General features: G+C 36.8%; 1 protein-coding gene across 17 annotated transcripts; it reads left to right on the forward strand.

Moving 5' to 3' along the window:
- The first annotated feature begins 395 nt into the window (after positions 1-395).
- LOC107819737 (uncharacterized) lies at positions 396-15,577 on the forward strand. Of its 17 annotated transcripts, XM_075222624.1 has the most exons (11): positions 396-577; positions 3,399-3,532; positions 4,290-4,512; positions 4,769-5,155; positions 5,315-6,710; positions 11,724-11,863; positions 12,517-13,257; positions 13,336-13,736; positions 14,387-14,485; positions 14,575-14,712; positions 15,284-15,577. In XM_075222624.1, the coding sequence occupies exons 6-11, from the start codon at positions 11,770-11,772 to the stop codon at positions 15,431-15,433; spliced, it is 1,623 nt and encodes a 540-aa protein (XP_075078725.1). In that variant the 5' UTR covers positions 396-577; positions 3,399-3,532; positions 4,290-4,512; positions 4,769-5,155; positions 5,315-6,710; positions 11,724-11,769; the 3' UTR covers positions 15,434-15,577. The 17 variants fall into 17 exon arrangements, with proteins under 17 accessions (XP_075078725.1, XP_075078723.1, XP_016501372.1 ...); XM_075222622.1 differs by having other exon boundaries at positions 4,769-6,710; XM_016645881.2 differs by having other exon boundaries at positions 398-577; positions 3,399-3,511; positions 4,769-6,710; positions 13,324-13,736.
- The last annotated feature ends 225 nt before the right edge of the window (positions 15,578-15,802 follow it).

Consider the following 15,802-nt stretch of genomic DNA (forward strand, 5'->3'; position numbering starts at 1 on the left):
TTTAACTTTCCAGAATTTGCGCAAAAATGTTACTGTATTTTATTTGTATTCAGCTTGAATATAGATAAATATAGATACCCATTAGCTGGAGTTCCCGTTTTTACGCCTATTTTTTTGGTTGTATTAATGAATACAACTGCTTAAATACATGAAATACATTGTATAAAAACATAAAAGGTATCTATAACAAGTAATATAGCAAAGAGTATCTATAAATGACTAATTAGGGCTAAAAGATGGTGCTTTATAAAAAATTCTCTATATATTATGCTTCTCAAATTACTTGTGAAAATAGAATTGGTATGTTGTTGTTGTATATTGAAAGGGAAAGGAAAAGGAAAAAAAATTAAGAGTCACTAGCAATACTATAAAATAATCCAACCGCTATGTAATTCATTGCCTTGTGCGCATATAATTGCTCCCCCTCTCTCTCTCTCTCTTTACGTGTGTGTCTTTTCTTTTATCTCCATATATCAAAATATATCAAATTGTAATAAATTAATTATTCTGATCAAACACAATTAACCGATCATCCAGAAGCAAAAGCAATCGTTTTCTTCCCCCGCAAATTTTCCAGGTAATTCATCGATCATCATTTTATTCCATGTTTAATATCTATCAAGTTCGTATTCCTGTTTGATTGTTCTGTTCCTTTATTTATTGTACATATTTTTTGCTCGGTTTTTGTTGGGGAAAAGTTATCGGGTTTAAAGTTGATTTTTCTCGCCCGATCGTTTGTTTTTAAAATCAAAATTCATCCTCTTTTGCGGTTGTTTTTTCGCTTTTGCTCGGTAGATTCTCTAACTTAAAAAAAAAACAATTATTTATCCTTAATATTTGTAATCAATCATTTATCACTTTGTGGGGGAATATATAGTATTTCGTTTTTTCTGAGCTGATTGTTATTTTCCCACCCGATCGTTTAGTATGTGATTTATTTTTTATTTTACATATTTTGCATGAATTAATTGTTTTCTGCTTATTTCAACTTATTGTATCTAAGAACCTTAAAAAGATTTCTAAATGAAACTTAAATTATTTTTGATTGTAAATTATTCAAGTGCCTAGTTTTTTGTGTTTTTAAGTAAATACTGGAGACTTGATATAATCAACAAAAAAATTTGAATCTGTGGACTATTTACTCATGGATTAATTAAGGAGAATATAATTGTTGTAGTTATTCCAAGTTCAAATCCTAGCGGAGGCAAAAAGCAAGGTGATGTCTTTCCATCACCTAGAGGCGGAACTAAAATTTAAAGTTTGTGGGTGGTTCTGAAGTTGCCACAGAACCCGTAACTCGTCTTAGCTAGTGGGTTCGTAATTGAATATTTATACATATTTAACAAATTTCTTAATACAAATCCAGTTAAGTAAAAGTCAGAGGATTCCGGCGAACCCGTATTTAGTAGGCTAGCGCTAGCCTTACATTTGCCTAAACCTCGGTGTACAAAGTTACCCGCTATCTGTGTTGATTGGAGGCAGCATGTATTAAATGGAACTAGTCGAGCTGCGCCCAAGTTGACCCAAATACCGCCATCATTGAAACAAGTAATTTTTGTAGTTATTCATCGCGCATAGTGCATAAATGTTTAAAAAAGGAACAAAATTGAACATCCCAATTTGGTAATCTTCTACATTAACTGTAAATTTTTAATGTGAAAATCTTGATGTCCAGGAGAGTATGTGTTGCATATAGGAGTTCCTAAAGCATCGATTATTTATCAAAAAGAGAGGGAGGGAGAGAGGGAGGGTAAAAGAGAGAAATTGGTTGGTTTATTTCACTTATGTGAAGTATTCATGGCTTAGCTTTGTTTCGTATGATTGGAAGGCAACTGAAATATATATACATTTTCTCCTTTATGGATAGCAGGCAATTCTCAGTTCTATTACCTTATATGTCCTTCAAGTGGAATGAGATACAAATTATAAGTGGTGCACTGATTTACTAAGATTACATTTTTGAAGAGAAATTGATCCTGAGCGTTAAGTCATAACTTGATAACTCATGGCAAGAGGTATTGATAATTACGCTAGCTTACAACATCAACAACTACAAAACTACTACTATGCCTCAATCCCAAGCTAGTTGGGTTCGGCTATATGAATCCTCATTATTATAAGTGCTTCATTGGGTCCATAATATTTCAATACTATGTACTTAAGGATTATTTAGCACTAGAGATTCTCTAATGTGCTCGAGTGGTTTGTCAACTTGAGATTGATAATTAATTACGCTAGCATACTGCATGTAAATTAAGTGGAGAAAATAAACCACAGTGAGGTGAAACATTGACACGTTAGCCAATCATGGTTAGAGTAATTATAATCTAATATTCCTTTATTCTATTTTATTTGGCACTCTTTCCTTTTTATTTTTATTTTTTTAAAAAGAATGATTACCCAAGGGTTTGGCCTAGTGGTCGATTAGTCAATGAAGTGGGTTGAGAACCATGAGGTCTCAGGTTCAAATCTCAGCGGAGGCGAAAACATGAGGTGTTTTCTTCTCATCTGTCCAAACCTTGGTGGACAAAGTTATCTGGTACTTGTTGTTGGCCGGAGGTAGCAATCCTGTGGAATTAGTCGAGGTATGTGCATGCTGGCTGGGACGCCACGATTATTTAAAAAAAAAAGAATGAAACCTTTTTGGGAAAAAATTATCTTTTCCCTTACTAACATACTTTTATAGTCACAAGAAATGTCACGACGTGTTTAAGATGACAAGTTCGAGAAGTCTTCCTTTCTTTCTTAAATTGCATGGTAAGTCAAACAAGCAACATAAAATGAAATGGGGGGAGTACAATTTTGAGTTATTTATATCGTGCAGGTTTAAGACCATTTTCCCCAAATTTGATGGCGTGTCTGTCATTTTAAAAGGATCAGCATGAAACGCCTTTTCTCAAATAAGGGGTGGCGGTATACTCATAACTCCGCGGGAGTTAAATTCACCTCAGTGGTCTAGAGACCAAGCAAAGATGATATGTTATTGATACATGCCGTATACGTCTTAGTGTGAAACTTTTCAAATGAACTAAGATTTGAATCTCATAGTGATGCAACTTATTTGGATAAGAAATTACAATTTGAGTCCACCAATTTCAAGTCAAATCCAAAATGGTGCCTAGAATCAGTTTTACGCCATTCTTCCATTAGCAATGCTGTTCATGGCGAATGCATTTGTAGTTCCTTTAGATTGGTATTTTCATAGTTGGTATTGCATTTTGCAAGGATCCTTCTGGACAATCTTGTTGATCTTGGTACTTGTATGAGAAAATCAGAGCCTTGAGATTGTGGAGTTATTGGTGCATATAGTATTACGGTGGTTCTTAAAAACCAAGATTTGTATATACCATTAGTGGTAGTACTTTTAATGCAAACTTTGTCCAATGCAAATGAAGCAGGCTTTATTTGCATATTTTACCATATGGCCACAAAGTTAACGACCCTGCAAGGACTCGAAGACATAATACTTTTTCTTTGTTGCTGACCGCTTGAGAGAGGCTCTTCGGTTCACGTAAGCATGTCCTTTTCCTACGTAAGCTCTCAAATTGTTAGCTTTAAGATCTACTGTTAAAAGAATCTAGGTGGAGCATGTACCTGTGTGGTGCAGCTTTTAGCTGTCAAAAGTTCTCTTATTGGGGCATAGCTCTCTTTGGATCCCAGGGGGATATGATGCTGCATATTATGATATTTCAATGTTATTCTTCAAAATTTTCCTTCCCTTTTATTCTAACCGCTGTTTTTCTTACATTTTTGAACACTTAAATATGAAGTAAGAAACAACAGTCTATCAGTCCCTTGTTCAACTTAATGATACATCTTAGCGCTGAACCGTCTATATTTGTTTATATTGTATTTTGTTTTTGTAGGACACCATGCCAAGTTACTTTCATTGGACTAGTTCGGAACTAGGAAAGCATTTGTCTTTATCCCACAAACTTTGTAATTTGAACAATATTTGCATTGTTGACTCTCTTTTATAAATGATCTTTTTTTCTTGTTCTGTCATCCTGTTTAGCATTTGTTGCCTCATTAATTGATTATGGTATGGGACTGTATGCATCAGGGTATGAACTTGAAGGAATTGGATAGAACTAACTTAAATGATGTATGCAAATATTTATCTGAAGCCAAGTGACAGTGGCTCTATATTAACAAATATCTATCTCCAATCTTCCTGCCCAGCGCCCACTTTGTAATCTATTAGGCATCGAGTCCCTAGATTATATTTACTAGCATTTTTCAATATTACCTTCCAGAGCATCTAGGTTTAGATGGTTTTTGCTGTGCAGGCTAGGGAGGCTGGTGGCTTATTGTTGTCAGATGAAGGATATTGCCCTAGAGTCATAAGAATGGGTTTCCTGAGCTAAATAGTTCAAATTAGGGCTTTGTTGGAGTTGACTTGAGCTTAATATTGGGCCTGATGATCAAATGTCATTTTCATTGACATTTCTTACCTTTGACACGACATAAGATGATGTGAGGGCTTGGAATGAGGACAGATTACAAGTACAGGTGAGGGTTTTGGTACATACCTTTCTCAGTCCAGCCATATCTATCTGTAGTACTTATTTTAAGGAACAATTTCCTCATCTTACATTGTTCTTTTGGTTTCTAGCTTTGCTCTAGCATCTTACTGCTCTTCCTCTCTTTTTCCGTATCTCAGTCCGTATTTCTTATTCTCGTCTCAGATATTTAGGATACGGTCATATAATTATATTTCTGATTCTTTTCATCTTTCTTACTGAAAATAACCTGGGAGCTCGTGCAGGGTATTTAAATGGTGGATAGCTAGCTAGCTTTGCTATTCTATAGACCTCAATCACAAATGATGTTGCAGGCAACATTTTGGTCAATCTGGCAGGTTATGAAGACATTTCATTCTTATGGTGTTCTTATTCAGATTCATTAGTCTGAGCTGCTGCTATTGCAGTCTCCTACCCTTCAACCTTTGAGCCTGAAGAGCTCATAGGAAATAGATTCTGCTATCTTTGCAGAATTAATGACCTTGCACTGTGAAAATCACCTATACAATTAAAATGCTTCTCTGAAGGTTGAAAACCTGAAGTTGTGAAAACATGAAGTTCCTTTACTGGCTGCTACTAACTGTGGGTGAGAAGTTGAAAAACTGAAGGTCATTTACAGGCTGCCACTATCTGTGAGTGATCATTTGTTGAAAGACTGAAGTTCATTCTACAATCCTAGTACTTTCTGATTAGTTGTGGGACTCCTTTGCTTTATGACAACTGCTGGTTGTATGGGACCACTTTCACTTGGAAAGAGTGTCTTGGTTATGCCCTTTTTTGATTGATGATAGGGGATGAGGTTCTTGCTGAGCGTGCTGCTTTCAAAGCACATTTTTGACTGGGATTTGTGTCATGTTCCTGTGGAGTGGGTCTGTTGGTAGTGACATGGGGGCAGAGGTGGTGCCATCTAGATCTGCTGCTTGTACGTGCACACTTGGATTGTTTGCAGGCGAATAACACTAAATGGGGCACAATAGAATGTGTGCTAATTGGACGGTTTGCAACTTTATTACTACATTCCTCATTTCCTCTTAAGGCTCAGAGTAGAGGCACTGAGCAGATACTTAGTGCTCGCTAGACACGATGTTCTCTCTCTTTTCTCACTGACAGCTGATCACATTATCCTGATTCATTTGTATGCTGGTAATTCATTTAGTTGAGCCTGTTGACCTAGTGAACTTGTGCTCCTTTGAAGTCTTAGGTTGTAATCTTACTCTATTTGTGGCTTAGAACGAAATAAAGTGAGAGCAATCCTGATTAACAGATTCTTTGAGTGGCATCACAATACACAACTGGGGTTGCAATGGATGGTACATTTTCTTAGTGGCCCACTAAGATGTAGCCATTGATGCTAGTATATTGCTAAGTGTGCTGCAATTATATAGAGCACTTAATCGTAATGTTGCTTGGTCTACCCAATATTGGAGGACAGCTACCATAGTTGGTTGAGATGAATCAGAAAACACGTGTAGTACCAGTTAGCCTCTGTCTTATGGCTGAACTCCTATTGATGTAAAAAAATCTCCAACTGCTGTTGCTTCTGCAGCTTCAAGGATTTCTCCTATTGTTCCTTGGGGCTTGTTGATGCCCTGCAATATTCATCTTTTGGTACTACCCACAATCTTCTGAGGTGGTGGCTCTTATATTTTACATTGCAAGTAGATGCAATCATGGAACGCTTTTAACAGCCATTTCACAGTTTTTGCTTCTACTCTCCATTTTGTACTAGGCAATACTTCATTTTAAACTCATTCAAGCACAAAGCACCTCCGGTACTGTTAACAAAATTTTTTCCTTTCTCTCTGACAAGATTATTCCTTTGCTTGTCTTGTACACTCATTGTCCATTAAGTTTCTGTCTTTCTGACTAGTCAATCTCTTGCTCCTTCTCATACAAACATTAACAATTGCTTCTTTGTAAATACACTCTTATGTTCTTTTACCACTGGTATAACTCATACAAACATTAATAAGTGCTTCCATAGAAACTCTCAGGCTCCTCCTCCACCCCTTGCTCTTGGTCCTGCATTTGTTTGAGTTCTGCACCTTGAAACAGTCATTAACAGAAAGATTGATGGATTCAAAAATTGTAGTGGCTTCTTCCTAATGGAACATATTTCAGTGAGACTGCCATGGGATGAGGGGAACCAAATTGGCCTTGTCTATTTGGTGGTATGGCTCGTCAAAGGTACTTGTGGTGATATGTTTCTCCTTTTAGATTTATAAATTAGCTGCCTTCAGTCACTTCATAAACAATGAGCTGTCTTTAGTTTTTCTATCATCTAGTTGAAACAGGAGTAATCAAGTGGTTTAGCTTGTGTGCTTGTTTCGTATTCAATTTTGAGTAGTTCAATAGGAATGATCATAGACATCCATCCCCAGGACAGATCTTGCTCTTTCCCTTTTCTCATTCTTACTGAGTTAACTTTGTGAAGGAAATTGTCATAACTGCATCAAATTTGGGTAATATGATTATGTGCATAGGAGTATCATTACTACCATTAGCTTGCTTATTGTTCTCTAGTCTCATATATTCAGACAACTTATTTACTGTCCATGAATGATAGTAGCATAAAGTTTTAATGAGCTTAGAAGCTATTCGCATCATGGATAATCCTATAGAATTCAATGGTGTTGTTTTTGCCTTTACAACAATACATTTTCTCCATTGCAAGTAATTAAAAATAAATTAGTTCTCCTATTTATCAAAAACAAAAATCAATTTCTCCTAAGACTTAGTTGGAGGAGTTATGTTAGTCAGGTAAAGGATATTCTTCAGCTAGGGGAGGGATTCTAGGGCGTATATTTCTACGTAAAAAGAAAACTAGCTGTAATTTTCCACATATAATGGTCTTAACTTACTAAAAGAAACAAAGGAGATAAACATATCAGTCCCATCTCTCCTGTCTTTAGAGGAAAATTGAGGATGAAGTTAGATATATTATGACAAACTTTTCTCTCTTATGAGCTTCTGTTGGGTTCTAAGAAGTTACTGTCATTAGAGTTTTATTCCTTTTTATAGGTCAAATAAATTTCTACTCTTCCAATTTCCATATTGACGTCCAAATGGTCTTTACATCACCACCCCTCAAACAGGAGGTTATGGTAAGACTTCTTGGAGATAGGGATGGAAATGGGGCGGTTGCGGGGCGGGTTTGGCTCAACCCACCCCGCATAGTATTTTCAGTATTTTCAAACCGCCCCGCCTCCCCCCCCCCCCGCATCAACCCGCCGCGCTCCGCCCCGCATAATATTTTTCCCTCTTTTTTTCTACTTTGTTATTCGCATATTCATAGGTTTAAATGTAAATAGAAACTTAATTTGAATTTATGTGCTTTTTGTTGGTACATAGCATCTAATATCAATTACTGTGTGTTCTTGAATATTGTTCATTCATTTTCAAGCTATCTTTGAAAAAAAGAAAAATTCAAACTATCTAAACTCCAAACTCTTGATATTAAATTAGAAAAAATTAAAGACCCAGTAGAAGTAAAATGAAAAGTACCCCTACCATTCCCCAATTAAAAGAGAAAAGAAATCTGGTATTAATGGTATGAATTTAAGAAAATTCAAGTAGCAGTTACTTTAAATTTTACAAATGAATAGTGCCAAAAGGAATGAATAATTGAGTGAATAAGGGAGAAGTTGAAATTTAGTAATTGATTCTTCTGGTTGTAATTCTGTTATTTTAATCCAAAATTTGCTTGGTATATTAAACTTTATCTATCTGAAAAAAAAATTATATTAAAGTCATGCGCAAGCCGATCCTCAAATTTAAAAGCATTAAGATGAACCACCGGTATCACACTTTGTATTTCATCACAAACCCGCAATCTGCAGTAGCTTAATCCACTAAACCGCAACAGCTTTATCCACAAACCCGCAACCCGCCCCGCCCCGCGATGAATTTTAAAAAGAATTATTTTAACCCGCACCGCATAAATATAAACCCGCCCGCCCCGCATAGGTTTAAACCCGCCCCGCCCCCGAACCGCCCCATTGCCATTCCTACTTGGAGAATCATTTGAGAAGGTCATCTTCCATGCCTTCTTATTGCCGTAACTCTGTAAAGCTTATATACCTGTGAGGAAATCTTTCCACATTGTCAATTTTCAGTGTTATATATTTGTCAATTTTTTTTTTTTTTAGGTTGCCAGTCTCGTTCCTTATTATGAATCTCTGCAACTACGGTGTCCTTTGCAGTTGTGATTCAAAAGAGACGAGAAAATTCAGCTGTTAGAGCGGTATGACCAAGCCAACATTGAATACAGTTCCTAAAAGAGATTCCTATGAACCTCATGAAATCCTTTCTCTTCATAATCTTTTCCATTAAGCTTGTTTTATAAGAGGGAGTTGCCACTTTCCATAACCATCCAAAATATGTGGTTATAGTTTTTCTTCTTGAGAAAGGTAACAATGTTATATATCATTAGCACAAAGACAGTGCTAAGCCCCATTTTTACAAAAAGAGCAAAAGTGTTCTCTTAGTTCTTACAAGTTACAGGGAATCTATGTTGTGTAACAATGAATCTATTTCTAGAAATTCATATACTTTCCGTTGATCAGGTCACTCCATCGAGCATTCTCTTCTTTTTCTAGCTTTCCATAACCATCCCAAGAGGGCTCAGTTGAACATAGTTATTCTCCAAATGCCAAAACTATGATTCCTACCGAGGCTCTTCTGATCCTATCGGGGCTCTATCTCTCCCAACTCACCAGGTGAAATTTCCTATCTCATTCATTTGCCCTCAAAAGGTTTTCAAGTTTTTTAGCCACCAATGCTTGATAATGAAAATGCTCGTTAGAGTTTCTTTTTCAAAGTAATTCTCCCTCTTTTGACATGCACTTTTTTTTCCCACTTCATGCATATTCTCTTGAACTTTTTGCTAATAGTAGCAACGGTCTCCATTGTTGAATTTGCCTCCTAGGGAAAGAGCTAGGTTTCTTGTAGGGAACTCACTTGCAGCCACTCCTAAGTTGTAGTTAGATCATGGTTGTTGTGCACCTCCCAAAAGGTATTTTAACTCTAATTTCATCGTACTGATTTTGAGCCAATACACTGCTACAAATGTCAATATCTAGAACAGTGAGCAGATTTGTCTCCATTGAGACTCGTAGAAAATTAGTATCATTAAGTTTATGGTAGATCTGATATTTTATTCTCTACTTTACTGGTAGCTTTTATCGTAAAACCATTCAGACACACTCCATTTATTGTTTTGCCTTTCCTGTGGCTTATTGAGGATCTCCAAGACAATTTGGGAAGGTTATGGGGATAGATGATCTCAGCGTCGAGATCCAGTAATCATTGTTATTTTAACATGAATTGGCAACCAAAGAGTAATATAAAAAGTTGCTGGAACAATGTTCTAAGGAGTTCTAATTTCAATATCATGAAGAAAAAAAATAGCATGTTTTGGATGGTAGTAAAAACATGATGCTTGTTTAACATTAGATAAGCTTCATATTATGGAGGATTTACTCTACGCAGCACATGTTTTCTATGTGAACAATCCTCTGAATCAGTCACATGTTTCTTCACTGCTACCAAATGTTTCAGATATGCTGTGTTTCTATACATCTTTGGTGTTTTTTGGGTTATGCCACAGAATCTGAAGCAGTTGTTGAACTGCTGCAGAGATAGAAAACAGGCAAAGTAAGAGACAGATGTATAAAAAATATAATTATGTGGTTCAGTGAGAATTCCGAAATAGCAACAACAACAACAACAACAACCCAGTGGAATCCCACAAGTGGGGTCTGGGGAGGGTAGTGTGTACGCAGACTTTACCCCTACTCCGAAGGCTGTTTCCGATAGACCCTCGGCTAAAGAAGAAAAGACTTCCGAAATAGCATGTCAACTATTACGGATATACTAGATTCCCTGAATTTTTAGCAGTTTTGAAAACTCTCCTTTTGTTTTTTCTATAGTACTCCCTTGGTAGTGGTTATTAGTTAAAATTTTTAATTTAATAAATAGAGAAACTATAAATAAAAAGATGAGAAAAAACTTTGGAGAATATTTTGCTCGAAATTCTTCTAGAATAGTGGTCAGAAGAGATGGTGCCACCGGAAAGGATCTGGTCATAGAGACCAAAATAGTAACTTGTAAAAAGAAGGGAAAATTTTGAGTGGACAATTTGCAAAAAGCCATCTGCATGTACGCAGGAAGTTACTTATCTGTCGATCAAGTTTTTAGAGGCTTACCGTGTAAAAGGAGACAAGTAATGAAGAGAGCCTTCTTTGAATTAGCAGTGAAAAACATATTAGACTCTTGATATTGGAGTTTGGGCTAAAATGAGATGAGGAAATTTTGGAATACATGAAATAAGAAAATATCTTGGCTGAAGAATATATCCTAGTTCTTTGGATTACAGAACCACAAAATAATATTTCATGCCATTAACCGGATGTATTCAACATATAACAACGTTAATTCTCTTACTTTTAATATAAACTATCAAAAGGAAAACACGGTTTTAGCATATAGCAACCGTCAACTGTGTCAGATTGGCCAAATCAAGAGCTTATGTCTTTTAGCCATTAATATTACGAGTTAGTTGTGTTTTGACTTAATTCTGCATGCTGATAAGTAAGTTTCAGTGCAAGAATTTTACCCCATCTAGCTGTCTGATCTTGATTACTTTATGTCAGAGGCTTGACAATTTTAATTCGAGCTTTTCTGTTCTGTTGTGAAATCCAAGCTTAATCCCTGTTTTTCCTTAAAATTACTTTTGATTAGATCTTTCGTCTATGTTGGCTTGTATCTGTTATTAGTTAGTAGCTGTACCAAGATGTGTTTGAGTAGTTTGTGGAATTCAAAAGTCTGAAATTTGTTTGATGAGAAATTGTTTAGAATTCATGTCGGGGTTCTGAAGATACAGTAAGATTGACAATGTTTTTCCAATACGTTTTGCGTGCTAAAGGGAAAGGGAAAGAGAGAGTGAGAAAGTTATAGAATATCATAAAGATGCTTGTCTAAGGTACTTTTAAAATTAGCTTCAGCTGAGTTTTTTCAGTCATGCTTGGTCGATGTGGATCTTTGATGTGTCATTTTGTGGTTTATAGATGAACGGTCAAAATTGTGGGTAACTTTTTATATCTCCTTTCTGTATAAAGAAACAAAATGACAAGGTGAAACCAAAAGTAAAATAATTTTCATCATGTTTTCTATGAAGTGACTTCTGTTATTTGAATGCAGGTTTTTTTTCACTAAGATATAAATTTATTGCCGCCATTCACGTACAATGGGGCACAGAAATTTATTCAACATGTCTCAGATATTTGAGACAGAAGATGATCAGAGATGGAATCTTCCAGAGCAGCCACCTTTGTCTTTCGGTAACAATAGATATTCCTTTTAGGTGTACTGATTTTCACTTTTAAAATAAAGTTTTATTAGGTTTTATCTGAAATTAGTCTATTACTAAATCTATCACATGCCTAGGAGCTGCAGGTTCATAACATGCCATTAGCCCTCCTTTTCTAAGCATACCATGATTTTGTTCCTTGTCATTCTTGCCCTTCCTTCTGGTTATTGACATGTGGTGCTAGTAAAACTCGTTATATTGTCGAGATGATCCTATGATCATATTATAAATCATTGAATACTTCTATATTGTAAAAGATGGAGAATACACGTGGCAAAATGATCTGCCCTTCTGGTGCTTCATGGTGGATTTTCTCCTGCAGGGAAAATGGTCCATGTAAAATCTACCTACATATAGTACCAGTGGATGGGCTTGAACTAAACTGTTGGATTCAGAACAGCAACTTTTAGCTTTTAATTAGTGGAACTAGCCTTGGCTAAACATGGAAATTAGCAATTTGACAGAATACTCTTGTGGAAGTGCTGAAGAGTAGTGACCAAAATATTGCCTTCTGGCTGTATAAAATAGGACGTATACTTTGTTGACCATTTATATGTTCTGAAATAGGGGGGACGTAAATAAACAGTAAAGAACCTTCTCATGTTAATGTCTCCTTTATTGCAGCACGGGCTGGTGCTCCTGAAAGCAGTAATCTTGTTTATCCAGTGGACAATATGTCAATCGACGGGACACACCATTCTGCTCTGGGGAGTCATGCCTCCAGGCCAAGTGGATATTCTTCCTCGAATCAAAATATGGAAATTCCACACTGTCAGCCACAGGTTCAAGGTCCTCTTCATGATCCTTTTCTGCATTCAGGTACTGGAGGTTTTCATATGATCCATGAGAGTTATCCACATCAAGCATCTTCATCAACCCATGGAGGTCAGACGTATCATGGGGTAGATGGTGGCCTCGTTGACCTCACAATGGGCAGCGGGAGAGGGCCATATAAACGTAAGAGTCCTGGTATACCTGCAGGTGGCGAAAGTGGTAGTACGAGCAGATACTTCGATGCTGGCAGTTCATCTGATATCCCTTCTGACTCTTGGCATGAGAAACAAAATCCAGACTCTCATTACACGTCTTGGGGTTTACATCCTAGTTACAGAGGTAATAATCTGTCTATTGGAGGTGAAGGTTCTCAGAGGAATGTAAGAAGCAGATCTGCATTTGATCTGCAAAGTAATGTGGGAAGGGCGCATATAACAAGTAATCCTTCACATCACTCTAACAGCAGTAGAACAACCACTGATTATTGTAGTTCAGTGAACTATCTGGCTCCAAGTTCTAATTCTTCAACAAGGGAATGGAACCATGCAGTCATGCCCCCTGCTGCCACTCATGGGAGGAATTTCGCTTCTGGTTAGTTTCTTAAATTATTTTTTTATCCTTTACTATGTACTGATTTAATTAGTAATGTTTTGCAAGCTGAAGATACAGGCTTCTATTGTTATGATATGAACCACTACGATATGGTAACTGGAAATATATCTACCTCGCTGGAGATGGGGAGTTACCACAATGATTTCACCCCAAACAGAAGTTCCCTTCCTCAACATTTGCCTGGCAACTTGCAATCTTCGAGGGGAGTCCGAAGTAGCTACAGTCAAAGATCTTCCCCTTCTTTCAGGACTTCGTCAAGCTATTTGCGCCATGGGCATGTTGGTTCTTCAGATGACGCATCACAGTTGTTTGCTGAAGGCTACTCCTCAAGACATTCACGTCCATTGTCTACTCTAGGACCACGCAGTAGTGACCGAAATGGGAGAACTAGGATATCTAGTGATAGGTACAGATCATTGGCTGGTGAGGCAGGTTTCCGTGAGCAACTTGCATCTGAGGTGTGTATACTCATCTTATACAAAAAATTGTCATGTCGTCCTTTTGAGGGGCTCAGCTCCTGTGTAGACTCCCTATATAAATACACACTGTTTTTTTGTCATCAGGACATGCATCTAGTTGTATTGCTTCATGCCACAAGAATGTCCCCGTCTTTCTTTTTCTTTTTCTTTTATAAATAAATGACCTTTCCGCTTCATGCTACAAGACTGGTGTAAAACCTTTTTAGGTAAGTCATAAATGCTACCAGGTGTATTTTGTACATTTGTTTAACTAGCTAATGCAGGGAATTATGTGCTTCACTTTGAAAAGATTAACTGGGAATATGTATGCGCCCAGATTTATGATATGTAGGTTGTGTCATTTTTTAAGCTGTTTCTGCTGTCTGTTTGACTTGTGATCCTTCTTATATCCCAGTCAGTCTTGATGTGATTCAGTCAGAGCTCCTTAATTTTCAAAACTTATAATTTAGTGGATTTATTTGCCTTTTTGTATTGGCACTTGTTTATTCCAATCTGGCATCATGGGAAATTCAAATAGCTGCAGATGGTAACTTGGCTTTAATATGATATTGTAGCTAATCATTTCTATGATCTCTTAACATATCACCTTCTTCAAGGCATGTTGAATGTGAATCTGTCGGTTCTTTCAGGGTGTTATTGTTCCAGATCGCTCTACTTTCTACGGATCCAGAAGCTTGTTTGATCAGCATAGGGACATGAGACTTGACATTGACAACATGGGCTATGAGGTAATGCTGAGACTCTACTAGCACCTTTATCTTGCTTTCTGTTTTCAACATGCAGCCATCTACTGAACTTCGATATTTGACTTGAGCAGGAACTTCTTGCACTGGGAGAGAGAATTGGTCACGTCAATACTGGCTTGTCGGAGGAGCTGATTTCAAAGTGCATGACCGAGTCAATTTATTGTTCCTCTGATCAAATTCATGAGGAGGGAACTTGTGTTATCTGTTTGGTGAGTACTATCATCTTGTTGGGAATGTACATCATACATTAGTACCATTAGAGATTATGAGTTCACGCATCGAGAATAAAATGCTTCCTAGGTGTTCTCATCATGAGTTAAGTTTAATGCACTGTGTAAAAAATATTTAAACAATTAGGTCATTTATACAAGAATTGCGCGTAAATTTGTGTATAACCAGTACTTGGTAACCTGGTAAAACTAGTAATTAACATGCTATCATAGGTTAAGGTTAAACTACACCAGCAGTGTAAAAACAATTTACAGTCACTCAGAACTTCAGTCCTTTCATCATTATGACGCTATGCAAGTTTACTCTTTGAAAAAGCGCGGTCTGACTGGGAGACCCGGGACCTTGGTTTACTAATGAATGAAGGTCAGCAAGCGGCTTATGTAGTGGTCGGCCTTTCGAATGCCTTCTTCCTTACTGTTGAGATCAGATAGTGCATTGAACAGTTTTACCAGTCTATTAGTTGGAGGAATACAGCAATTGCTTTTCATGTGAGTAAAACAATAGAATTCTAACAAGTAGATTTTGTATCTAACATGTCTTGTTTGACAGGAAGAGTATGTGAACATGGATGATGTTGGGAGCTTGAAATCATGCAGCCATGATTTTCATGTCGGGTGCATAAGAAGATGGTTGTCGATGAAGAACTCGTGTCCGATCTGCAAGAAAACTGCATTGGATGACGATATGAAAGAAAAATGATCTATTCAAGTATGACCTAGTGACATAAACTTGTGTAAATATGTATTTAGAACAGACAATTCTCAAATGGGGGTACTAGTATCACCTCAAAATTTGTACAGCAAATGTTTTCATATCATCAGTCATTTCTTTCAAATGTTTAAAGGACCTTTTTGTTAAACCCCCCCCCCCCCCTCTCTTTTTGTTTGCTCTTTGAAATCGAAATGCTGGCTAGGCTGCAATGTGGTTATAAACTCAATAGCTTAAGTTGAAGGTAACTAACATAATACTTTTGGCTGGAAAACAAAGATTAAGTCGTGTTGCAATATCAAATTAATCTGTCAAATCAAATTTACCTAATTACAACGGGGAGTGAGACCTTAGTTTCCG

The sequence above is a fragment of the Nicotiana tabacum genome, chromosome 10 (assembly GCF_000715075.1).
Source record: "Nicotiana tabacum cultivar K326 chromosome 10, ASM71507v2, whole genome shotgun sequence".
Lineage (NCBI taxonomy): Eukaryota > Viridiplantae > Streptophyta > Magnoliopsida > Solanales > Solanaceae > Nicotiana > Nicotiana tabacum.

What these genes read in the sequence shown, in the direction of transcription:
- LOC107819737 (XM_016645881.2), top strand. Translation starts at nt 11,770, where the DNA reads ATGGGGCACAGAAATTTATTCAACATGTCTCAGATATTTGAGACAGAA. An exon ending in GCAGCCACCTTTGTCTTTCG is followed by an intron (nt 11,864 to 12,516) that starts GTAACAATAGAT and finishes CCTTTATTGCAG; the next exon opens with CACGGGCTGGTGCTCCTGAA. An exon ending in TGGGAGGAATTTCGCTTCTG is followed by an intron (nt 13,258 to 13,323) that starts GTTAGTTTCTTA and finishes ATGTTTTGCAAG; the next exon opens with CTGAAGATACAGGCTTCTAT.